The sequence below is a fragment of the Meles meles genome, chromosome 1 (genome assembly GCF_922984935.1).
Source record: "Meles meles chromosome 1, mMelMel3.1 paternal haplotype, whole genome shotgun sequence".
In the NCBI taxonomy this organism is placed as follows: Eukaryota; Metazoa; Chordata; class Mammalia; order Carnivora; family Mustelidae; genus Meles; species Meles meles.
This window is the reverse complement of record NC_060066.1, coordinates 131,009,046-131,036,701: the sequence shown is the minus strand read 5'-3', so window position 1 is coordinate 131,036,701 and position 27,656 is coordinate 131,009,046. Positions and strand designations below refer to the sequence as shown.

Here is a 27,656-nt window from a genome sequence, read left to right as displayed (position 1 = left end):
TTTCAAATGCTTAATACTACATACTAGGGGTGCCCAGAGGGCTCAGTTGGTTAAGGATTTGGCTCTTGATATTAGCTCAGGTCTTGATCTCAGGATCATGAGTTTAAGCCCTTTGTTGGGCTCCATGCCTAGCGTGGAGCCTACTTTTAAAAAATTCATTAAGTAAAAAAAAAAAGCATCAAGTCTGAGAAACTATTCTCTTGTTCCAAATTTTATCTGCAGGCAGAATTGTGAAAAAAGTCATTTAATTTGGGGCGCCTGGGTGGCTCAGTGGGTTAAAGCCTCTGCCTTCGGCTCAGGGTCCTGGGATCGAGCCCCGCATTGGGCTCTCTGCTCCGCGGGGAGCCTGCTTCCTCCTCTCTCTGCCTGCCTCTGCCTACTTGTGATTTCCCTCTGTCAAATAAATAAAATATTTAAAAAAAATCATTTAATTTTAGGTGTCATTACATGCTTTGCAAACTGTTTTTAAAACATGTTTATTTTGGTACATTATTAGATCTTCTTTATAATTCCTTTCATTTTTCTTAAAAATGTACTTTCAGATTATTATGTGTATCTTCCCTGGCTTTATCTAGTCCTATATCCCATGTTTGCTGTCTTTTCTCTGGTGCTGTATTTCAGTATTCACTGGTTCCTTACCCCTACCTTTTCCAGCTGCCATCTCCTTTAACTCCATAATCACCATTCCACTTCATAGAAATTTTTTTAATTGTTAAGAAGGTAAGCAATGGCAAAATAGTAAGAGGAGTGATTTCTTATATATGTAGTACACATTTCAATAAAGTGAGGTTTTTTTATAATTATTTTTATAGTATATAATTCATCAAAATTGTTTATTGAATGCCCTTTAAGTAGTGCTTAAATGACTCCAAGTCACAGGAAAAAAATTTATTTTAATTTTAGAGATGGGTCTGCTGTGGAAATTGTGGGCCTGAGTAAATCTGCTGTCCGTTGGTTGCTGGAATTATCCAAAAAAAGAATTTTCCCTTATCATGAAGTCACAGTAAAAAAACATGGTAAGCTGTTTATTTTATTTAAAAAGAAACTTTGAATATACTGTCTGTACTCTTAATCTGTGTAATCATCATTTGAGTCTATGAACTAATATTAGAAACCCTTAAGATTAAGAAGAAAGAAAAAAATGTTAACTTACTAGTATAAAATTGTAACAACCCTGGTGACTAACCATATTTTTGCAGCAGCTTTGACTTGAGATATGAAAAGCATCATAGTTATTGCCTTATTGTGTTTTTCTTTTCCTTAATGTGACTGTGAGCAAGTTGCATTTTTGTGAACACTTATGAAATCTTTACATCTCTTTTAATAGAACTGTGCTATGTAATAGAAATATAATTTGAGCCATATATATGATCTTTTTCAGCCACATATATAATTTTAAATTTTCTAGTACTCTCATTTTAAAAAGTAGACAGAAATAGGTGAGATCAATTATGATAATATATTTTATTTATTCAGTATATGCTAAATGTTATTTCAGCATTTAATCAGCATGAAATTATTCATGAGCTGCTTTACATTCTTTTGTGGGAGTGTTTTCTTTGAAGTCCAGTGTATATTTTACACTTCTGGCACTTCTCAATCTAGACTAGCCTCATTTCAAGTGCACAACACACGTAACTTTATCAAACATGTTAAGAATGATGCGAAGACAAATCAGGGTTCATTTGACGGAGTCTAATCCTTTCTGGTAATACAATAAAAGATAATTTTTAATTTCAGGCTAGTGTCCTTCAAAAGACCCTGATACTTTTAAAAAATGGATAATTTATTGCCTAAATATTACTCTTCGGCTGTAACTAAATACATGGCTTTCTTTGAATGCTTAAAACTGCCAAGTCTTTTCTCATGTCCAGGAAAGGTTGTGACAGTCCCATATGAAGAGTGGAACAGAAAAATACAAGCCAACTTCGAAAAGCTGTTTCATGTGTCAGAAGACCCTTCAGATTCTAATGAAAAGCATCCTAATCTGGTTCACAAACGTGGCATATACAAAGATAGTTATGGAGCTTCAAGCCCTTGGTGTGACTATCAGCTCAGGCCTAATTTTACCATAGCAATGGTTGTAGTAAGTGAATTGTTACTTTCAAATTTCAGAAATGTTGTGATGGAGTATATTTAGTTTTTTATTCCTATTTGTTTTCAAATTCATTTACTTGCCAAAAAGCATACTGTTTACTAGCTAGTTCAATACAATCTTTCTAAATTAACAAAGCATTATGCATACCACACTTAACCTACATCTGGCATTAAAAAACAGAAAATAACAAATGACAACAATAAAGTGCTTCCCAGTGTTTTTCGTATGATAGCACACATAGAAAATAATGGTATTTGTACAGCAAATACTGGGCAAAATGGATTAGGTTAGTTGTGCCAGGTCCAACTGCTTCAATTAGCCACAGGCCCACCCCCTGCCTGGAAAGCCAAAGGCCTGGGTATTTCAGCACACCTGTGCAATGACCAGCACCTCAACACCTAGTTGGGAAGCTCTAGACTGGTGAACTAATGTGAGTAGCTTCAACTCGTACTCTGTTTCCTTCATTGTATTGCTGTAATGTGTTCTATCTAGCCAGGAATTCTAGACTCCCTTTATTTTATCTCTACTTAGTCTAAAAATAAACTATAAGGACAGTAAAATAGAGAAGGTGTGTGCCCTTCTGTGCCTGCTTAGCTGTTTCTACCTTATCGAAAAGAGTACTAAATATGGCGCTATAAATTATAGTAGAATAAAAAATCCAAAGGTACGTAAAGTTAGCTTCTGTTTGGTATGCATTTGATTTCACTTAACCATTAAAATTAACGCACCTTCTTAGCCACCAGTGCTTTCTCTCCTTCTCTGTATCACAAGTAAATTCACTCATGCTGTTAGAATGCAAGTCATTCTGAATTTCACTATAACCCCAAAAGCAAAAACAATTACCAGATACACTTAAAGGAAGCTATTATAAATCTGAAAAATGAATTAGATGCTTTTAAGTGTGCTCTGCCTTCATTGTAGCCGTGGCAACTTGCTTTTGGAGCTTCTATGCTTTCTTAAAATGACACAAGGAAATAATCACCTCTAACAGCTTTCCTACCTTCTAAGGCCAAGAACAGTGCTTCTGGGTCAGCCCCATAGCATTAGATCTGGTTAGGCATCTGTGCTCGAAACCAATTCGACCCACACTAAATTTTTAAATAGTTTTCACTTCCAAGTTTATGAATAGTTTATGTTCCACTGTGGGTGAAAACTAATTCTTTTGTGAGCTTCGAAAGTCTGAATATTTGTTTTTGACATTCATTAGGCCCCTGAGCTCTTTACTGCAGAAAAAGCATGGAAAGCTCTGGAGATTGCAGAAAAAAAATTGCTTGGTCCCCTTGGCATGAAAACTTTGGATCCAGAGTAAGTTAAAATATAAGTCTTAAGAATGTTCATATGGCGGGGCACCTGGGTGGCTCAGTGGGCTGAAGCCTCTGCCTTCAGCTCAGGTCATGATCCCGGGATCCTGGGATCAATCACCACATCGGGCTCCCTGCTCAGTGGGGAGCCTGCTTCCCCCTCTCTCTGCCTGCCTCTCTGCCTACTTGTGATCTCTGTCAAATAAATAAATAAAATCTTTAAAAATAAAGAAAGAAAGAAAGAAAGAAAGAAAGAATGTTCATATGGCATATAATAATTATATTTAATTAATTAATTATAATTAAATTAATTATATTTAATTATAATTATATTAAATTAATTTAGCTTAATTATATAAATCGTTATATTTAATTAATTATATATTTAATTATATTAATATATTTAATTAATTATATAATTAATTAATGATTGTATTTAATTATGTATTTAATTATATAATTATATTAATCTTGGCATGAAAACTTTTGACCCAGAGTAAATTGGAGTATAAGTATTAAGAATGTTGTTGATATTATATTGCGTCAGCCCTAATTTTTTTGGTTGTCAGTACACTCTCTAAAATTGTGTTCAAACAGAGTTTTTAAAAATACCAGCTATATCTTCATTAAATATCAGTGTTCATAATGCTTGTCCTATATTGAGTAATCAATAAGAGTTTTAAGCTTATAAAACTAATACATTATGAATATTTCCTAATACCTATTGTTTTCTGGTTGTAAAAGTAATACATGATTATTATGGACATTGGAAGTATAGACATATTGTCTCCTTAGAGACAGTCTTTATTTTCCAAGTTGTTAACTCCCAGAAGTTCCCTCCATATTTCTAAATACTATGTGTGTACAGATGTTTCTTGAGTTTTTAAAAAATATTAGACATTAATTGATTACTTCTTATGATGACAGATGAAGGTGTAACTCTCTCCTCACCTTACTACCAACCATTTCCATCCTTTCCATATAGTTACCCCACTGTTTTTATTTAAACCATTAACTGACTTTGTTTTTATTTTGATTATGTGTTTATGCCATTTTATATTTCTTTTCTTTTCCAACTTTTGTTTTTTCTTGAGTTTCTAATGACCTTCCTGTTTGTCTTTTGTTGTTTTACTTTAAAGCGTGATACCCAACATTAATTTGCTTTCTGTATCAATATATGACAGAGCCCCTTTTCTATATAGTATCTTTACCTTTGTAGAATTTTCCTAATTTACTGTGTACTCATTTCAGTCTTGAGATGCAAACTTTTTGTGTGTATCTACATTCTGAGGTGTTCTTCATAATTTCAGGGGTGTTAGGAATCACTGGAACCCACAGTTAAAACTTACTCATGTAATAAGTTCTGCCTCTCACTAAAAGAAAAAAATTTATTAAATATTTAATTTTTAAATATTTAAATATATAAATAAATAATTTAAATATATATAAATATATAAATAAATGATTTAAATATAAATTATAATTTATTAAACTGACTACAGATAACTATCTTGTATTATCTGTCTTTATGTCTACAAAAACATATCTGTATTTTGTGTCTTTGTAAGTTTGTAATAGTTTAAGTTTGTAAGTATATAAATTTTCTATTTCTATTTGGTTGCTATTTGTAATTTGATAAGTATCGATTTTAATTAGGTTTTTAAAAATAACTTCATGGACAAGTTTAAAAAACAACATTTCTGGGCATCTGGGTGGCTCAGTGGATTAAGCCTCAGCCTTCGACTCAGGTCGTGATCTTAGGGTTCTGGGATTGAGTTCCACATCAGGCTCTCTGCTTAGTGGGGAGCCCGCTTCCCTCTCTCTGCCTGCCTCTCTGCCTACGTGTGATCTCTCTTTCTCTATCAAATAAATAAATAAAATCTTTAAAAAAAAAAAAACAACTTTTTTTAAGTTGTTTTTTTTTTTAAGATTTTATTTATTTATTTGACAGACAGAGATCACACGTAGGCAGAGAGGCAGGCAGTGAGAGAAAGGAAGAGAAGCAGGCCTCCTGCTGAGCAGAGAGCCCGATGCAGGGCTGGATCCCAGGACCCTGGGATCATGACCTGAGCTGAAAGCAGAGGCTTTAACCCACTGAGCCACCCAGGCGCCGCCCCCCCCAGAAAACCTTTCTTATATATAATAATTAATGAAACTGTATCTTTAATGTTTACTAATTCAAATTATTTTGTGTGTATTTTAGTCATCATCAGTATATGAGAAGCTTAGTAAAATAATTGACTTTAACCAATATTTAGTGTCAGACTAACTCCTTGAAGGCAAGATACCTGAATACTATATATAATTTATATTTTTTAAATTTTATTTTATATATATATATCTTTTTTTTATTAGCCAGTAACTATTTGTTAATCATTTCCTAACACATTGTTAAAGTATTCTAGAGGTGCTGGGCTGGCTCAGTCAGTAGGGCATGTGACTCTTGATTTCAGGGTCATGAGTTTAAGCCCCACATTGGGTGTAGAGCTTACTTAGAAATTAGTTAATTAGCTAATTAATTACTTTTAAAATGGGTCGTAAATAAAAAACCAAAGTATTCTAAACCCAGTATATACTAATTTAAGGTTAGATAGATGATGAGCTAGCTTATTCTATAGATTTGGAAGACAAAATAATTTTATCATTTCTCTTTTGCTATTGAAAAATCTTTCTAATGCTTCTTATGTAATAGCTGATCTTTTTCTAACCTAAATTTCAATCATTTTTCAGTGATATGGTTTACTGTGGAATTTATGACAATGCCTTAGACAATGACAACTACAATCTTGCTAAAGGTTTCAATTATCACCAAGGACCTGTAAGAATTTCATTCTCTTTTCAGAGTTTTCAGTTGAAGTTATTTTTCAAATAGCTTTAAAGGTATTCACAGCTCTTTTTTTTCTTTACTTTTAAATCATCCTTTTTTAGGAGTGGCTGTGGCCCGTTGGGTATTTTCTTCGTGCAAAATTATATTTTTCCAAATTGATGGGTCCTGAGGCTAATGCCAAGACTGTGTTTTTGGTTAAAAACATTCTTTCCCGACACTACGTTCATCTTGAGAGGTAAGTCATCAGGGGTCATGTAATTTCCATAACTAATGTTTAGTCAGTTTATTAGATATTAGGTAAATAACAACTCCTTAAAATTCATTTCTGTATACTCTAGGTATTCCAGTGAAATTTGAAAACTTTACTCTTATTTAGTATGACAAGTTCAATGATATAATTGTCACCTTCCTTTAATTATTTTAGGTTGCTATTTATTTTAATTTGAAGATGATATTGCATGATTTATAAATGTGGAATAGTCTGATTTTTTAAATACAGTGGATATTTGGGGGTATGACTAAAACAGAATAAGTACAAAAACTAAAAGTATTCAGGCCTGGCCCTTTGAGTTAAATGATTTAAAGACATATGTGGTCATCAGGGGTGAGGTGTAGGGGAAGGATGAGTGAAATAGGTGTAAAGGATTAGAAATACACTTACTTTAATAAGCACTGAGTAATGTATAGAATTGCTGGATCATTCTATTGTATAACTGAAACTAATATAATACTGTATGTTAATTTTTTATTTAGACTAATTTAAAAATAAATTAAAAATAAAGATATATCAATGAATAATTTTTAGAAATGTTTTACTACAATTAAAATATCAGGATTGGTTTTTACTATTATTGCAAACCCATTTGTCATCTCCCTTGTCATAATTATTAGAGATAGTGTCAGAGTTGTGTGTGTTTGTAAGATTATATATATATATAATATATATATATATTATATATATATTTATATAAAGCTATCCTAATTTCCCAAATTCTAGATTAAACCTAAAAATAGGCATGCCTTGGAGATAGTGTGGTTCAGTTCCGGACCACCACAGTATAGCAAAAATCACAGTAAAGTGAGTCAAATAAACTATTCGGTTTCCCAGTGCATGTCAAAATTACATTAACACTGTACTGTGGTCTATTTAATATGCCATAGCATTATGTCTAAGGAAACCAATGTATATACCTTAATTTAAAAGTGTTTTATTGCTAAAAACTGCTATCATCTGAGCTTTCAACAAATCATAATCACTGACCACAGATCACCATAACAAATATAATAATAATGAAGTTTGAAATACTGTGAGAATACCAAAATATTAAATAGACACAAAGTGAGCAAATGCTGTTGGAAAAATGGTGCCTATAATAGACTTGCTTGATGCTGGGTTGCCACAGACCTTTAGTTTGTAAAAAACACAGTGTCTACAAAGTGCGGTAAAGTAAAGCACAATAAAACAAGGTATGCCTGTATATGTACAGCTTATTGCTCAGAATAATTATGCATAAACAGCATAAATTTTATCTCCTTGATTATACGAACACAAAGGGCTGCCATCTATCACCATGAATATTGTTTTCTTTTTTTTTTCAAAATTTGATTTTATTCACTTGAATGTAGTCACAGAAAACCCAACCATTCCATAATTCTTTTTTTTTTTTAAAGATTTTATTTATTTATTTGACAGACAGAGATCACAAGTAGGCAGAGAGGCAGGCAGAGAGAGAGAGGAGGAAGCAGGCTCCCCACCGAGCAGAGAGCCAGATGCGGGGCTCAATCCCAGAACCTGGGATCATGACCTGAGCTGAAAGCAGAGGCTTTAACCCACGAGCCACCCAGGCGCCCCCATTCCATAATTCTTGTTCCTCATCTAGAAATTGAGTCTGATTGTGTGTGATGTGAGCATTCTTATATCCTATCCTTTATTTCCCCACAGTATTTATCATTATTTGCATTTATTTTCTCTTTCTTTTGTCCGTGAGAAGTAAAAACATCTTACACTACAGGGATCACTCTTCTACTTTACCCATGATCCCATCCCTCCCACCTGTTCCATTATCTTGCTCTACTAATTATCCTTTCTTGGTATTCCCTTGATTCTATCTTCTTAAGCTAGAAAGAAATTTGTCAGCCCATCCTAAAATAAAGTCCATATATACCGTTCCTACCTGTAGCTGTGCCCTAGCATTCTGTTTTCTTCTCAGCACACTTCCTACAGGAGTAGCCTCATTCCTTTTGCTTTCCGACCACTCAACAAGAACCTTCCTTTGCTTTTCTTCTTCTTGTTTTTTTTTTTTTTTAAAGATTCTATTTATATTAGGTAGGGGAAGAGTGGGGGGGTCAGAGAGTGACAAGCAGACTCCCCAGAGCTCAAAGCGGGCCTCGATCTCACAACTCTAGGATCTTGACCTGAGCCAAAACCATGAGTTAGATACTTAATGGATGCTTAACGGACTGAGCCGTGAAGGCGCCCCTTCAACAAGATCCTTTCTTGTTCCCATATCCCATGACTTCCTTTCAGTTCTCTTCTTTGACCTGCCTATAGTATTGAAGTTGTTGCTTTCTTCTTTTCATAAAAAACCTTATGCATCCGTATTAGGTTTCCCTTGTTTACCTTACGCTAATAACAATTATAATAATAGGAAATAATACTTATTGAGTACTTACTGTGTTCCAGGCATTGTTCTAAATGCATTTATATGACACCACTCATTTAATCCAGAAACTATACAAAATAGCTATTATCATTATGATTATCCTATTATTATTATTATTATTATTCACTTCTCCACTCTCTAGGTGTGTCACCGTGGGAAGGTTACTTGACTTCTCTGGGCCTGACTTCTCATATAATGGATGTATCATGATTGTTTTGAGGATTAATATGTTAGTTAGTACATGTCATGTGGACAGGATACTAACTTAGCTATGAGCTATTATTAGTTATCTCCATTTTATAAATGAAGATAAGAAAGTTAAATAATTTCTACAAAGTCAAATGGCAAGTAATCTGCTAGAGCTGTTACTAAACTCTAAGCAACCTGCTTCATAGGCTGTGCCCTTAACTACTACACTATTATCTCGATTTACTGTTTTGGCTTTTCTTCCTGGCACCTATCACTCTCCAAAAATCTGTCCTTAATCTTCCTTTTTTTTAATATACATTTTTTCCTGTTATATTTCATCTATCCCATGTCTTCATTCTTTAGCAAATTTTGAATTCACTCATAAGGTTCACGACTACTTTTAAACTACCTGATACACTTCTTACCTTGGATGTCTTTCTGCCCTCACTCATCTTCTCCCACACACATGATTTTCTTCCCACTGTGTTACAGTATTACCATTGTGCATGCTCTGCAAGCTCAAACATCCCAGTTACTTTTGAATTTTACCTCATTATTTCTCCAGAACATCCAGTTAGTTGCCAAGACTTGATTCTGCTGTATACTGCCTTCTAACAGCCCATCTTCTTTGCTCTTGCTGCTGCCTAACTTGTAACTCAGAACCTTTTCTCTGAACTAGGCAATAGCCTCCATACTTCCGGTCTCCCCTTTCTTCTTCGTGTCATATTACCTCAAACAAGATTAATTTGCTTGAAATATAACTCTCACAATTTTAGTCTTATGTTTATTCAGTAATTCCCTATTGCCTACAAAATGAAATGCAAATTCCTTACTTTCTACAGTTTTTTCTCAAACTACCTTTGCTTTTTTATATCTTACCATTTCCTAATAGCTACTTTTGATAGCATACTAGCTTCAGGTGTGAGCTTTGGGTCCAGACTGGATTTCAAATTTGTCCTTGTTACTTATTTTATATATAGCTTGGAGAGAATTACTTAACTACTCTGAAATAAATTTCTCCCTCTGTATTATGGTAATATCTCATTATTTGCTGTCATGATTAAATAGATAGTTCAAAAAGATAGTTCAAAAATACTTGTTACAATTTAAGAAATGGTTTTATCTAAAGTGAATTATTACTGTTTTAATTATCTATGGAATCTGTAGCAATGTCAACATTCTCATTCTTGATACTGGTAAGTTGTATTTTCTCTCTTTTTCTCCTGTTCTGCCTGGCTAGAAAGTTTATCCATTTTATTGCTCTTCTAGCCAGGCAGAACAGAACATTTTTGGCTTTATTGATTTTTTTCAATGTTTCTGGGTTTTGTTTTATTGATTTCTACCCTGCTGTTTATTATTCTCTTCTTCTGCTTACTTTAAGTTTAATTTGTTTGTCTTTCTCTAATGTAAGGTAAAAGTTGAGGTCATTGACTTAAAGACCTTTCTTCTTATCTAATAAGGGACTTAATGCTATAAATTTCCCATTAAATACTAAATCAACAGTATCCCACAAATTCTGGTTTGGTCTGTTTTTATTTTCATTCAGTTGAAAATACTTTCTACTTTCCCCTTTGATTCTTCTTTGACTCACAGGTATTTAGAATGGTGTTATTTAGCTCTCAAATATTAAGGAATTTTCCAGAGATGTTTCTGTTACTGGTTTCAATGTTAATTCCATTGTAGTCAGAGTATATACTTTATATGATGCTAATCCTTCTAAACTTACTGATACTTGTTCTAAGGCTCAGAATATGTTCTGTCTAGGTTACAATCCATTTCCAGTGGGTGAGGGGGAAGGCTGTGTATTCTGCTGTCCTTGGGTGGAATGTTCTATAAATGTCAACTAGGTCAAGTTGTTTGATAGTGTTGTACAATATACTTATGAATTTCCATCTACTTGTTCTATGAATTACCTAGAGAATAGTATTGACATCTCCTACTATAATTACAGATGTCTGTTTCTCCTTGCAGCTGTATCATATTTTGCTTCATGTATTTTGAAAACTTATTATTAGATGCGTAAGTGTTTAGGATTATTTTGTTCTTTTCATGAGTTGACCTTCTTATTATGAAATGACCATCTTTATCACTGGCAATATATCTTTGCTTCAGAATTTACTTTGTTTGGGGGCGCCTGGGTGGCTCAGTGGGTTAAAGCCTCTACCTTTGGCTCAGGTCTTGATACCAGGGTTCTGAGATCGAGCCCCACATCGGACTCTCTGCTCTGCGGACAGCCTTCTTCCTCCTCTCTCTCTCTGCCTGCCTCTCTGTCTACTTGTGATCTCTGTCTGTCAAATAAATAAATAAAATCTTAAAAAAAAAAAAAGAATTTACTTTGTTTGATATTAATATAAGCACTTCAGATTTCTTTTGATTGTTACCATGATATATATTTTTTCATTCTTTACTTTGACCTATTTGTGTCTTTATGTTTAAGGTAGGTTCCTTGTACATAACAGCATATAATGGCAGTCTTGCTTTTTTTAATGCAGCTTGATAATCTCTGACTTTTAGTTGGAAAGTTTAGACCCTTTACACTTAATGTGATTATTTATATGGTTAAGTATAAATCTATTTTTTTCTGTTTATTTTCGTTTTTGTTAGCTTTTTCCTCTTTTCTGCTTCTTTTGGACTGGATACTTATTATTCAGTATATATTTATTCTATTTTATCTCCTTTGTTGGCTAATTTGCTACTTTTTTAAATGGTTGCTTTAGGTTTATATATACATCTTTAACTTATCATGGTTTATCTTCAGGTATAGTATAAGAATCTTAAAATAGTATAGTTTCACTTCTCCCTTTCAGGCTTTTGTGCTATTATTGTTTGTGTGTGTGTGTGTGTGTGCTATTATTGTAATCTATTTTGCTTTGCATATGTTATAGTTCCCCCACAACAATGTTACTACTTTTTGTTTATGCCATCAGTTATTTTTTTTTTAAGATTTTATTTATTTATTTGACAGATCACAAGCAGCAGAGAGGCAGGCAAAGAGAGAGAGGAGGAAGCAGGCTCCCTGCTGAGCAGAGAGCCTGATGCAGGGCTCGATCCCAGAACCCTGAGATCATGACCTGAGCCGAAGGCAGAGGCTTAACCCACTGAGCCACCCAGGCGCCCCGCCATCAGTTATTTTTTAAAGATCTTTAAATAACACAGAAAAAGATCTTATACAACTACTCACATAGTTGCCATTTCCAGTGTTCATCTATTTGTGAATATCTCTGTTTCCATCTGGTATAATTTTCTTTTGCCTAAGGAATTCCTCTGTCATGTCTTATAGTGCAAGCCTGCTCATGATAAATTCTTTAAGCTCTTATATTGCCAGAAATGTCTTTATTTTTTAAAGATTATTTATTTATTTATTTATTCAACGATAGAGATCACAAGTAAGCAGAGAGAGAGAGAGAGAGAGGAGGAAGCAGTCTCTCTACCGAGTACAGAGTCTGATGTGGGGCTTGATCCCAGGACCCTGGCATCATGAACCGAGCTGAAGGCAGAGGCTTTAACCCACTGAACCACCCGGGCACCCCTTGCCTTTATTTTTTTTTTTTAAGATTTTTATTTATACATTTGACAGACAGAGATCACAAGTAGGCAGAGAGGCAGGCAGAGAGAGAGAGAGAGAGGAGGAAGCAGGCTCCCTGCCAAGCAGAGAGCCCGATGTGGGGCTCAATCCCAGGACCCCGGGATCATGACCTGAGCGAAAGGCAGAGGCTTTAACCCACTGAGCCACCCGGGCGCCCCTTGCCTTTATTTTTGAAAGATATTTTTGTTGTGCTTAGAATTAAAGGTTGACAAGTTTTTTTTTCTTTCAGTGCATTGAAGTCTTGCATTGTTTTGACTGGTAATCTACTATCATCCTTATATATAATCTGCCACTATTTCCATTAAGTATATTTTTTATTTTATACATTGTAGTTTTATCTTTTGAAGTTTGATTTTAGTCTTTTTTATATCTTCCATGTCTCTGCTGAATATTTTTAACATATAGAATACAGTTCCAATAACTATTTTAATGTCTTTGTCTGCTAATTGATATCTGGGTTAGTTTCACTTATGATTATTCTCTTCTTATGGGTTGTATTATCCTACTTATCACCTGCTGGTGTTTTATTGGATTCCAGTGATGAATTTTATCTTGCTTGGTATTAGATTTTTTTGTATTTCTATAAATAATCTTAACTTTGTTTTGGAATACAATTAAATTATTTGGGAACAGTTTGATCCTTTCAGGTTTTGATTTTAAGCTTTTTTTAAACTTTTTTTTTTTTTTTAATTTCATTTATTCAACAGAGGGAGAGAAAGAGCACACAAGCAGGGGCAGTGGCAAAGGGAGAGGAAGAAGCAGCTCTCAGCTTAGTAGGAAGCCCCATGCAGGGCCTTATCCCAGGAATCTGGGATCATGACCTGAGCCAAGGGCAGATGCATGACTGACTGAACCACCCAGGCACCCCTGATTTTAAGCTTTGTTGGGCCTGGCTAGAGCAGCATTTAGTCGAGGGCTAATTATTCTCCACTAATGAGTCATGGCCCATCTGAGTTCTCTATACCATATCCCTAAAATTATTAAGTTTTCAAACCTGGCTGGTGGAAATAAGCACTGTTGCTGACCCTGTGTAAATGTCAGGTACTACTTTAATTCTTTAAGGAAGTTCTTTCCCCATCTTTTGTTAGTTTCCTTCCCCGTCTTTCATTAGTTTCCTCATGTGTGTTGACTAATTGGTAGGTGAATACTTGAGTGGGATCCTCTACATATCTCCAGAGTTCTCTCATTTTTAGTACTCTGCCCTGAAAATTCTAGTGTTTTTCCTGGACTGTCAATTCCATTTCAACTCAAGGAGTCTGCCAGGCTCTACCTGTGTTCCCTTCCCTTTGCCAAGTCCTGGAAACTCCCTCCAGGCTATAAGGTATGGTAGTCATAGGGCTTCCTTCATTTTTTTTCTCATTTCTTAGGGATCACTGTTCTTTGTTGCCTAAAATCCAGTATCTTGAAGATTATTGCTTCATATTCCTTGTCCAGTATTTTGATTGTTTCAGGCAGGAGGGAAATACTGTCTGTGCTATTCCCTGTTTGTCAGAAGTAGAAGACCTTTGCTTTCTGGCCCAATAAAATGTTTTAAGCTCATCTTTTACTTTCCCTGCCCCAGCCTAGTTGGGCAATTCTCTATCCTTGGTTTGTTGACTTATTTGTTTGTTGTGTTTATGAAGAATGTTATTTAAAAGCCCAGATCCAGGGGCACTTGGCTGGCTCGGTCCATAGAGTTAATCTTGGGGTTGAGTCTAAGCCCCACACTGGATATAGAGATTACTTTAAAAAAAATAATATTTTTTATTTTATTTTTTTTTTAATTTGACACAGAGAGAGAGATAGCCAGAGAGAGATCACAAGCAAGGGGAGTGACAGGCAGAGGGAGAAGGAGAAGCAGACTTCCTGCTGAGCAGGGAGCCTGATGTGGGAGTCAGTCCTAGGATCATGACCTGAGCCAAAGGCATATGCTTAGGTGACTGAACCACTCAGGTATCCTTCAAAGAATAATTTCAATCTAAATTCTTTATACATAGACTGTAAGGATATCTGTTTTATTTTGTAGCAAATGACTATATATGATTTTTTCACTATACTAGAAGGAAAAAGCACCAAGTGTATTGCCTATTTCGTTAATATAAACAATTTATGTGTTACATTATATCTTATGAAATGTCTTTTCTTTTTTTAAGATCCCCTTGGAAAGGACTTCCTGAACTGACCAATGAGAACGGCCAGTACTGTCCGTTCAGCTGTGAAACACAAGCCTGGTCAATTGCTACTGTTCTTGAAACACTTTATGACTTATAGTTGCTTCATGGATATGTATTAAATATACAATCATTTATATCATGGAGTGCAAGGTCAAAATACAATGTAAATGTTTTATATGCACAGGCTTGAATCATTTTAAAAAATCTTATTCACAGGATATTGATACCCAGTTAGGTAAGACTTCAAAAGCATTGGTCTTTCTTTTGTTTTGTTTTGTTTTTTAATGTACAGAGGTAGCTTTTGATTTGAGTCAGAAACAAAAACTGTCATAACCAAAAGGATGTTTTTCTTTTGAATTCAGAAAGAATTCTTGAAATGCCTAGGAATAAAGAGTTTGATCCAGAGTTTGAAAAAGAAAAATCATGTAATTTACTGTACATAAGTAAAAATGAAATATGAGAATGTAATAATGAAAAAAATGGAAAAGTATCTTCAAACTGTGGTATTATATTTTCTTTAGTAATAATTCATGCAGAATATGCTATAGTTAACTAATGTTCTCTCACCTTTTACTGTATTATTCCTAGCACCTTCCACACTGCATTTGATAAATAGTAACCAAATATTGAATCACGAAAGTATCTGTCTACAATGTTATATTCAGAAATGGAGCACAGTTGTTCACTGTGTGCTTTTATTTCACTAATATATTAATATGTTTTTAATATAATGAATGCCATAATTTTATGTTAATGATGCATACACAGGACGTATGGAAAAAAACAAACATTTAAGAATTTATTTCCCAAAAAGTTTTATAAAATTAATCTTGAGTTCCTGTTTCCTACTATGAAATGGTTTACATTCTCAAAATGCATTTGTTGGTCATATTTATGAGAACTTTAAAGAAAAACATGCTAAATTAATTTTTCTAAAACTTATTTTTGGTTTGTGTGTAAAAGTGTATTGATGGGTCAGAGTAGATGCTAGTTTCCTATTAACTGAAAGCTACATTGACAAGCTTAGCATTGAGAACAATCTTAATACAGTAAAAATATATGAATTTAGTAGTTATCTTGAATTCAGTAGAATCATTTAAAAAGTTTTCATGACCATAATTCTGAAGTCATAGAAGGAAATAGGTTTTTAACATTTATATGAGTTGATATTTTTGAATAATACTTTATTCTCCAGATGGAATTTTTATCGTTTTACTGTTTTTGTCTCAAGAAAACAGTTAAATAAGACCACTGTACTTTTAGTTGAAAGAAAATAGTTGCAAAAATCCTTTCATTACTGTATTTAATATTATTCAGTGGTATATTTATAGTTAATAAAATAATGGTACTGTAACACTTTTCTCAGATAAAGGTCACATACCCAACCATTGTCAGTATGACTAAGAAATAAAAATAAGAAAAGCAAGTAACTTAAACTTCTAGGTAGCAAAAATATATGAATATTTTAAGATGTCAAATTCCCACATTCAAAAGCTCTTGCAACTTAATGTGTCCTGCACACCCTTCTTCAAAGCTGACCCTACTTTAGAAATAGTTTTAACAGCTTACTTTTTTGGTTTCCCAACCTAAAGCAGATTAAATCCTACAAATTTAGTCATCTGGTCACTATCTATAAACGCATCAGTTTCCAAATGTCCCTTCCTTCTTCATTGTTCAATGTATAAATTTTCTAAGCTTTGCAGTTACAAGGAATGACCTACCTTGAGAGAGTGAACCATTAGTCATCAAAGGTTTTTTGCAGTTATGTTGCTCTACCTTAACCTCTTATATTAAAGGTGGTAAGAAAAATAACTGAAAACCAATGTATTTAATGAAATTAAGTAATAGCTGATAGTTAAATGGGATGGATGGATGGATGGATAGATAAACAGAGAGATAGATAAAAAGTTGATAATTTCTAAAATATAGCCATATTGGGTTGAAGGGCAATTACCCACCTCAGTAATTTTTAAGGGTATCATGTTGTACTAGAAAATTAAGTGGTTGATACTCCAATAAGGACTATTAGGGAAAGAACATTGTGCATGGTCTATTTTAAAGTTTAAGAAAGCATGTTAGACATTATTTCATCAAAAGTAGTTAAAATAACAGTTTTAGACTTTAGAGGGGTAAATGTCATTTGAAGAACACCTAAATAAAATGCTTCATTCCTGAGTGATGTTGGATGAGGTACCATTATATTACATTTTGGTGATGGTTCTGTGCCTTGGTTTTTCAATAATCCAGATCAACCTTACTCTTTAACATGAGAAGTAAGTTTACCGGTATAACCAGTATGCTGTGATAATTTAATAAGTTTCAAAGATATTTGAGGAAACATGAGACCTGTCATCATATCTGTGGACATTATAACCTAGTGAATTGTCATTCATTTCCAATATGTCTTCAACTGCTATATCTAGTAAAAAAAAAATGTCATTTTTATGTCTGTGTGCCAAGAAAATAAAAATCTTTTCTAAAGGACCATATTTTATTTAATTCCATTATTTAACAATTAACTAATCTGTTGATCACCACCATTTATTTAGGGCTTGTTTATTTGGAGTACTTATTTTTTTTTTTTTGTGGGATGTGGGAGGGCAAAAAGAAAAGGAAGAATTTTAGGCTGTTTGGTAATTTATTTAATAGCCATATTGAAATTAGGAGCAAAATAAACTTTTGCTATATTATTAGCTCTGTTAGCAAGTATACATTCCGCTAGTATTTCTTGAAACCTTTTACTCCTCCATAAATTTTTCCTTTGCCTTTTATCAACTTGCTAAAGGCTAATACTCGAGGCCAGAACAGATATAATATAGATGTGTACCTCCTAAAAGTGGCCATAAAGATTGTTTCATGTGTCTTTTTTTTTTTTTTTTTTTTGAAAGAACATTTATTTACTTGAGTGTGAGTGAGCTGGGGGAAGGGCAAAGGGAGAGGGAGAGAGAAAATTCAAGCAGATGTCCCACTGAACATGGAGCCCAAAGTGGGGGTTGATCCCAGGACCCTGAGATCATGTCCTGAGCTGGATGCTTAACTGACTAAGCCACCCACATGCTCCATTCCACTTTCTTTGTTATTGTTTTCAATTATAATATAGAATAAAATAACATCAAATGACCAAAGTTAATCCATTTTGTCTTTGCCTTTAATTACTGTTCGTTCATTTTTACTGCAGATAATTATCTCTATCTTCAGATAAGAATTACCTAGAAATCCAAACTTTTATCAGTTTTTATTTGTTAAACTTGACAAACTTATTTATATAGATCCTCAATGTGCCAAAATAATAAAGTCAAGCAAATTGTTTGTTTTTTCCATTTGTACAGGCCTTGAATTATTAATACTGATACTATAGCCTTTTGGCTACTGTTTTTCCCCTAATATTTGCCTTGTTATTTTGGTCAGAGGCTTTTTTTTTTAGCTTACAAAAGCTTTTAATTTTTCTTCAATCAAATCTGTTCATGTTTATCTTTGTGAACTCTTCTATCTCCTCAAAATTTAATCAACCTCATTCAATAACTTAATAAAATTTTTTTTCTGATTTAATTGTTGTTTTTTATAGCAGTATCCAGCAATGAGGTGAGATATTACTTAGGTTTTTTCTAAACTGTTACATTCAAAACCCATGAACTGAATATGACTTATAGTGATTACATTTTTTAATTATCTAATTTCCGTGCTATACTGTTGAAGTTACTCATTTAACCATTATAATATTTTGTTTCAATATTTTCGGAGCTATTTCTTTTTTTTTTAAGATTTTATTTATTTATTTGACCGACAAAGGTCACAAGTAGGCAGAGAGGCAGGCAGAGAGAGAGGAGGAAGCAGGCTCCCCACCAAGCAGAGAGCCCGATGCGGGGCTCCATCCCAGGACCCTGGGACCACGACCCGAGCCGAAGGCAGAGGCTTTAACCCACTGAGCCACCCAGGTGTCCCTGGAGCTATTTCTTACCAATGTCCTACTCTCCTTCTTTGGAATCCTGTTTTATATATCCCCCCTTTGTTCTTCTTAAGTACTTTTACATATCCAAAAAGTATTCCCTTAACCGTTTTTACTAAACTTTTATTCACACTGTAAGTTAATGTGTAAGAACTGACATTAACCATATTTAATCTCATCTAGGAATGTAGGCTGTCTCAATTTATTTAAAGTTTTTAGCTTGCTGAAATTCTTCCTAATTCTTATGTTTTTGGTTGCTATTATGTATATACTCCATTTTGGTCCAACTTAATAGCCAATTAGTTGGAATAAAAAAATTCAGACTTAATAAATATTTATGAGCCCCTACCATGTAAGTCAATTTTACACCAAATGTTTATACCCATTTTATAAACGAGAACGTTGCTGAAGTGTCTTGCCCTAAGTCACACAACACATAAATTACAGAACCAAGAATCAACACCATCTTCTTACTAGAAATCGTCTCTCAAAGACCCTCAAAATGGCAATTTTCTGTCCTTGTCCTCACATTTCTTACCATCATCCGTCCATAAGTCAAGCATGGCTATTAGTAGTTGCCATCTGATTACAGAGAGCATTAGATCTTGTTCTGCTTGGGTTTAGCATAATCCCATATCACCTGGTCAAAATGCTGTGTCTGCAGCCATCTGCCTTAATAAGGTAACTAACCTATCTCTTGGCTAAATATTCAGACCCCAAGTGCCAAGCATGGGTTAGGTTACACACTTGAGTACGTTCGCATGTATGTGTCTTATCAAGGTGAGGCAGAAAAAAGTCAGAGACAATAAGGATAAGAATGGTTAAGAGAGGAGCACCTGGGTTGGTTGGTTAAGTGTCTGCCTTCACCTCAAGTCATGATCCTCCCAGGGTCCTGGAAGGCAGCTATGCTCACCACTATACCACCAACGCCTCCCAGGGTCCTGGAACAGAGCCCCTGTGTTGAGCTCCCTGCTCTTCAAGGAGCCTGCTTCTCCCTCTCCCCTCCTCCTACTTGTGCTCTCTCTCTCTCATGAATAAATAAAATCTTAAAAAGGAAAAAAAAAAAAAAAGAAGAATGCTAAGAGACGGCCAGCTGTCAAAGTTGCTACATGAGAACTTTAGTAAAAAGTTAAGATTCAAAAACAAAACAAAACAAAACAAAAAAACCAGAAGATTCACCCCAGGCATGGAGAATACCAAAGGAACCAAGTTACAGTTAGTGCTTCACTAACATACGGCATTCCATTCTGCAAATGTTTACTGTTAACATTTATTGTAACTGACAGATTTTTGAAAGTGCAAAACTAAGCACTAAGTCTTCTTAGACATAATCATAACATTCAAAAAAATGATATATCTTGGGGGGCACCTGGGTGGCTCAGTGGGTTAAGCCTCTGCTTTCGGCTCAGGTCATGATCTCAGGGTCCTGGGATCGAGCCCCGCATTGGGCTCTCTGCTCAGTGGGGAGCCTGCTTCTCTCTCTCTCTCTGCCGGCCTCTCTACCTACTTGTGATCTCTGTCAAATAAATAAATAAAATCTTTTTTAAAAAATGATTTATCTTGACTACCACATCACATTTGATAGATCACAGTCTCACTTTTACCTGACTAGGTTCTCACCTATTCCCCCTCTTTCTCTTTACACTCGTCTTGTCGTTAGACTAACAAAATGATTTCTTAGTTGGTCACAACTTCATCCCCCATAGAACTATGAGGAAAACCTCTCTTGAACACTGATTCTATCCCATCACCGCTCAGAGGACATTTGGGATCCCCTATAATCTGGCCCATTCTCTCTCCAGTCTTGGTACAATGACATTTCACTCTTTCCCAAGCTGATTCCTAGCCCCTCTGAGACTGTTTTTTCAACTGTAAAAAAACAATAATAATAATAAATACCTACTCTGCAGGGCTGTAAACGTTCGTGAAGTTTATCCATAGTATATCAGGGTTAAGTTTGATGGCATGTGACAGAACCCAAAGAACAGTGGTCTAAGTGAGACTGAGGTGCAGAAGTGTGTGAACCAAGGCTGATACACTGGTTACATGGTCATCAGTAACCAAGGGAGCAACTAACGGACAAAGAATATTCTTACCACTTCCCAGGTATAATTTTCTTTAATGTGAGCTCATTGTCTCCTAGATGTGAGCAGAGGTATATAATAATCTACTCACTTATTTTGTTGTTGTTGTTGTTGTTTTCAGATTTTATTTATTTGTCAGAGAGCACAGGCAGAGGGAAAAGCAAGCAGAGGAGAAACAGGCTCTCCACTGAGCAGAGATCATGACCTAAGCTGAAGGCAGACACCCAACTAACTGAGCTACCCCGGTGCTTCCCCCTTTTTTATTTAAAAAAAAAAAAAATTTTTTTTGTCAGATTCTTAAACTTACATTTCACTGTAAAAAGAAGGGCTTCCAAAGGCCATTTTTTTTTTCTTTTCAGGGTAACAGAATTCATTGTTTATGCACCACACCCAGTGCTCCATGCAATACGTGCCCTCCATAATACCCACCACCTGGCTCCCCCAACCTCCCACACCCCACCCCTTCAAAACCCTTAGATTGTTTTTCAGAGTCCATAGTCTCTCATGGTTCATCTCCCCTTCCAATTTCCCTCAACTCCCTTCTCCTCTCCGTCTCCCCATGTCCTCCATGTTATTTGTTATGCTCCACAAATAAGTAAAACCATATGATAATTGACTCTCTCTGCTTGACTTATTTCACTCAGCATAATCTCTTCCAGTCCCATCCATGTTGATACAAAAGTTGGGTATTCATCCTTTCTTTTTTTATTTTTAATTTTATTTATTTATTTGAGAGAGAATGAGTGAGAGAGAGCATGAGAGAGGAGAAGGTCAGAGAGAGAAGCAGATTCCCTAAGGAGCTGGGAGCCCGATGCAGGACTCGATCCTGGAAGTCCGGGATCATGACCTGAGCCCAAGGCAGTCGCTCAACCAACTGAGCCACCCAGGTGCCCCGGGTATTCATCCTTTCTGATGGAGGCATAATACTCCTTAGTGTATATGGACCACATCTTCCTTATTCATTCGTCCATTGAAGAGTATCTTGGTTCTTTCCACAGTTTGGCGACCATGGCCATTGCTGCTATAAACATTGGGGGTACAGATGGCTCTTCTTTTCACTACATCTGTATCTTTGGGGTAAATACCCAGTAGTGCAATTCACCATCATAGGGAAGCTCTGTTTTTAATTTTTTAAGGAATCTCCACACTGTTCTCCAAAGTGGCTGCACCAACTTGCATTCCCACCAACAGTGTAAGAGGTTTCCCCTTTCTCTACATCCTATCCAACACACGTTGTTTCCTGTCTTGCTAATTTGAGCCTTTCTTACTGATGTAAGGTGGTATCTCAATGTGGTTTTAATTTGAATCTCCCTGATGGCTAGTGATGATGAATATCTTTGCATGTGTCTGATAGCCATTTGTATGTCTTCATTGGAGAAGTGTCTGTTCATGTCTTCTGCCCATTTTTTGACATGATTATCTGTTTTGTGTGTGTTGAGTTTGAGAAGTTCTTTATAGATCCTGGATATCAACTTTTTGTCTATACTGTCATTTGCAAATATCTTGTCCCATTCTGTGGGTTGCCTCTTTGTTTTGTTGACTGTTTCTTCGCTGTGCAGAAGCTTTTGATCTTGATGAAGTCCCAAAAGTTCATTTTCGCTCGGTTTCCTTTGTCTTTGGAGACATATCTTGAAAGAAGTTGCTGTGGATGATATCGAAGAGGTTACTGCCCATGTTCTCCTCTAGGATTCTGATGGATTCCTGTCTCACGTTGAGGTCTTTTATCCATTTTGAGTTTATCTTTGTGTACAGTGTAAGAGAATGGTTGAGTTTCATTCTTCTACATATCGCTGTCCAGTTTTCCCAGCACCATTTATTGAAGAGAGTGCCTTCTGGGCTCTCTACTCTGTTCCATTGGTCTATGTGTCTGTTTTTATGCCAGTACCATGCTGTCTTGGTGATCACAACTCTGTAGTAAAGCTTGAAATCAGGTAACGTGATGCCCCCAGTTTTGTTTTTCTTTTTCAACATTTCCTTAGCAATTCAGGGTCTCTTCTGATTCCATACAAATTTTAGGATTATTTGCTCCAGCTCTTTGAAAAATACCGGTGGAATTTTGATCGGAATGGCATTAAAAGTATAGATTGCTCTAGGCAGTATAGACATTTTAACAATGTTTATTCTTCTGATCCAAGAGCATGGAATAGTCTTCCATCTTTTTGTGTGTTCTTCAATTTCTTTCATGAGTGTTCTGTAGTTCCTTGAGTATAGATCTTTTACTTCTAAGTTAAGCAACCTAGATGAAATGGATGCATTCCTGGAAAACTATAAACTCCCAAAATTGAACCAGGAAGAAATTGACAACCTGAATAGACTGGTATCTAGTAACGAGATTGAAGCAGTGACCAAAAACCTCCCAAAAAACAAGAGCCCAGGACCTGGCGGATTCCCTGGGGAATTCTACCAAACTTTCAAAGAAGAAATAATACCCATCCTCCTGAAGCTGTTTCAAAAAATTGAAGCAGAAGGGAAACTTCCAGACTCTTTTTATGAAGCCAGCATTACCCTGATCCCCAAACCAGGCAAAGGCCACACCAAAAAGGAGATATTTCAGACCAATATCACTAATGAATCCTAGCAAATAATGGATCCTAGCAAATAGGATCCAAGAGCACATTAAAAAGGTTATCCACCATGACCAGATGGGATTCATCCCTGGGTTACAAGGATGGCTCAACATTCGCAAATCAATCAACGTGACAGAACAAATCAATAAGAGAAGAGAGAAGAACCACATGGTCCTCCCAATTGATGCAGAAAAAGCATTTGACAAAATCCAGCATCCGTTCCTGATGAAAACGCTTCAAAGTATAGGGATAGAGGGAACATTCCTGAACTTCATAAAATCTATGAAAAACCCACAGCAAATATCATCTCAATGGGAAAAAGCTCACAGCCTTCCCGTTGAGATCAGGAACACGACAAGGATGCCCACTCTCACCACTCTTGTTCAACATAGTATTAGAAGTCCTAGCAACGGCAATCAGACAACAAAGAGAAATAAAAGGTATTCAAATTGGCAATGAAGAAGTCAAACTCTCTCTCTTCGCAGATGACATGATACTTTATATGGAAAACCTGAAAGACTCCACCCCAAACTACTAGAACTCGTACAGCAATTCAATAATGTGGCAGGATACAAAGTCAATGTACAGAAATCAGTTGCTTTCTTACACACTAACAATGAAAATACAGAAAGGGAAATTAGAGAATCGATTCCATTTACTATAGCACCAAGAACCACAAGATACCTGGGAATAAACCTAACCAGAGAGGTAAAGGATCCGAAGGCCATTCTGCAAGCTCACATGAGAGCCAGGATGAGTACACGATGCAGGAGTGCACCTGTCACTGCGGTGGACTGGGGAAGGCTGCCCTGGAGGCTGGGCAAGTTCTTGCCACCAGAGGGCAGTGTGCGCTCAGTTCACTGCCGGACTCACCTGGACAGCGCTGCGAAGTCTGAGCGGTTCTCTGGCAGGAGAAACCACATCTATTACCCTAACTCCGACCTTCGCTTGCCGAAATCAGGGTGTGTATATATATATGCTTTCCTTAAAGTACATAATAAATCTAACTTTACAGCAAGTTTAATATAAATGATAAGATGGGAATTTTTTAGATCAATAGTGAGCATAATAATTTCTGCTCTGCCTTATCCCTCTTTACATAAGCCTTTCCAAACACTCCCGATCAGACTTCCCCATCGTGATTGGTGACAAGACCCCTGGAAAGGAGTTAACTGATTTTAAAGGAAATGCGATGATCCTTTTAGCACATCACTCAGTAAGAGGGCCAGTTATGAAAGCTCTGAAATTACAAAATCCTCACGTTTACGTTCATGATGTCATGGTAATTTCTGCAATTGTGTCGTCTCTTTATCAGTAAGTTCATTAGTGCATCTTTATAGAAAAGAAATCCCTTATTGTGGTAATCATTTCTCAATATATATGTATTGCAAAGCATCACACTGTCCACCCTAAGCTTACATAATATTATATGTCAATTTTATCAGCATTGGGGCTGCTGGGGGGGCTCAGTTGTTAAGCTGCTACCTTTGGCTCAGGTCATGATCCCAGGCTCTTGCGGTCCAGGCCCACATTAGGCTCCCTGCTCAGTGGGGAGCCTGCTTCTCCCTCTCCCACTCTCCCTGCTTGTGTTCCCTCTCTCACTGTTTCTCTGTCAAATGAATAAATAAATTTTTTTAAAATTACATCAGAATAAGGCTGGGTGTTCATAGCAGCTATGTCCTCAGTAGCCAAGATGGAGCTGGATGTCTTTCAACAGATGAATGGATAAAGAAGATGTGGTTCATATATACAATGGAATATTACTCAGCCATCAGAAAGGATGAATACCTACCATTTGCACTGACATGTATAGAACTGGAAGGGATTATGCTGAGTGAAGTCAGTCAGGCAGAGAAAGACAATTTTCATATGGTTTCACTCATATGTGGAACGTAAGGAATAGCATGCAGGACATTAGGGAAAGGAAGGGAAAACTGAAGAGGGCAAAATCAGAAGGGGAGATGAACCATGAGAGACTATGGACTCCAGGAAAAAATCCAAAAGTTTCAGAGGGGGGATGGGGTAGCCCAGTGATGGGTACTAAGGAGGGCATGTGTTGTAATGAGCACTGGGAGTTATATGCAAATAATGAATCATTGAACACTACATCAAAAACTAATGATGTACTGTATGGTGCCTAATATAACACAATAAAAAATGAATTAAAAAAAAAGATGGCAGACAACATTTGTCCCTTGGCCTTCCTTCTCTCCAGAGACCAGGACTACTCAAAATGCTCCATAAACTATATTGTAGGGAGAAAAACTGTATATTACAGGTCTACAAAGAAAGAAATACAAAAATTGAGTACAGATACTTAGAAAATTTCATAGCAGTCTGAAACTGCCTGATCAGATTGATTTTTTTAAAGATTTTATTTATTTATTTATTTATTTATTTATTTATTTATTTATTTATTTGAGAGAGAGGCAAAGAGTGTATTCAAGGAAGGAAAGGGACAAGCCGTCTCTGCACTGAGTGTGGAGTTGACATAGGGCTCAATCTCATGACCCTGAGATGGAGACCTGAGCTGAAATCAAGAGTCGGACACTCAACCAACTGAGCCACCCAGGTGCCCCTGATCAGATGGATTTTCGTCACGTTTTCTGGTAGTTCCTTTTCATTTTATTTTACCAAGAGCATCAGTCCAAAATGATTTTGGGGGAAAGGGACTGGTCCTTCTTTGGGATCATCTGAGAAGTTCTTCCCTGGTCTCCACTAGAGAGGAGGTTGAGAAGTATCAGGACTTACCTAATGGGATGATAGGAGAGCTGCAACAGTTCTGCCTTCGTGGTCTTAGGAGTGCCGTAGGAAGAGACTTCCTAAAAGTTGAGGAACTAGTTTAATGAACTTGACTCAGTAAGAATTGAGAAGAACGTCTGCCATTAGAGGGGAGCAGCATTTTGAGAACATTTCAGCGATCGTCAATGGGCTATTTCCATTTTTCGCCACGGGACTGTAAGTCTGAGTCCTAGGGAGAGACAAGGCTGCAAGGGTGTGTGTGTGTGTGCAGGGGCAGGTGCAGGCACAAATGTGTGTGTGAGGTGTGTAGCTGTCTGCCGAGCTTGCAGTCACAAGGGAGTGCAAAACCCCTAAACATCTGAGCTATCCTAAGCCGTGGAGCAGGTGGGTGGAAGAGACATTCCCCCCCCCCCCCACCAGAGGCGACTGAGAAGGAGAAAAGGAATCATCAGAGAAATAAGGGGAAAGACAAGAGAGTGGTGTTGTGGAAACCAGGAGAGCATGGATAAAGGAACACTCAGCAAAGAAGGAGAAGGGGTGTCTGTGGCTTGTCCCAGCCCACGCATACGCAGGATGGTGAAGAGCTAGAACAGACGGAGGGTCAGCCTGACCTCTGTGACAAGCTCTGTGCCTCACCCAGAGGAATGTATGTAGAGCTAGTCTGGCCCCAGGTCCTCACCTGTGGAAACCCCTTTTAAGATGACTTGTGTCCGGAGGCACCTGGACAGCTCATGGTTTGAGAGTCCAACTCTTGATTTCAGCTCAGGGTCGTGAGTTCAAGCCCAACATGGGGCTCCATGCTAGGCACGGAGACTACTTTAAAAAAAAGAAAAATGGTTTGCTTCTGCAGGCAGTGGGGCAGGGCCCAAATGGTGCCCTTCTCAGACTCCAGCCCCTGCCCGTTGAATTTTGATCAGGAATTCTAGCCCAGCACTGTGCTGTAGAACTCTCAGCAGGGATGGACCTGTCCTGGACTGTGCTATTCAAGATGAGAGCCACTAGCTACATGTGGCCATTGAGCCCTTGTAATGCGGCCAGGGTAACTAAGGAGAGTGGATTTCTTTTTTTTTTTTTTAATTTTTAAATTTATTTATTTATTTATTTTCAGTGTAACAATATTCATTGTTTTTGCACCACACCCAGTGCTCCATGCAATACGTGCCCTCCCTATTACCCACCACCTGGTTCCCTCAACCTCCCACCCCCGCCCCTTCAAAACCCTCAGGTTGTTTTTCAGAGTCCATAGTCTCTCATGGTTCACCTCCCCTTCCAATTTCTCTCAACTTCTTCCTTCTCCTCTTCATCTCCCAATGTCCTCCATGTCATTTGTTATGCTCCACAAATAAGTGAAAGCATATGATACTTGAGAGTGGATTTCTAATTTGATTTCAGGTTAATTCAAATAGCAGCAGATGAGGAGTGGCTCATATTGGCTAATTGGCAAGTTTAGACTGATAATCTCTTGTGTCCATCCCACCTCTGTTCCCCCTGTACATCCAC

At 36.4% G+C, this 27,656-nt stretch overlaps 1 protein-coding gene across 2 annotated transcripts in view; it reads left to right on the top strand.

The window, feature by feature from the left end:
- Nucleotides 1–17,301, top strand: part of AGL (amylo-alpha-1, 6-glucosidase, 4-alpha-glucanotransferase) — an 84,712-nt gene extending 67,411 nt beyond the window's left edge. For both annotated transcript variants that reach the window (XM_046008695.1, XM_046008704.1), the window contains exons 29-34: nt 904–1,016; nt 1,875–2,086; nt 3,306–3,403; nt 6,130–6,217; nt 6,328–6,461; nt 14,797–17,301. In XM_046008695.1, the coding sequence (XP_045864651.1) occupies nt 904–1,016; nt 1,875–2,086; nt 3,306–3,403; nt 6,130–6,217; nt 6,328–6,461; nt 14,797–14,914 (763 nt within the window). In that variant the 3' untranslated portion in view covers nt 14,915–17,301. The remainder of the gene's footprint in view (nt 1–903; nt 1,017–1,874; nt 2,087–3,305; nt 3,404–6,129; nt 6,218–6,327; nt 6,462–14,796) is intronic.
- The last annotated feature ends 10,355 nt before the right edge of the window (nt 17,302–27,656 follow it).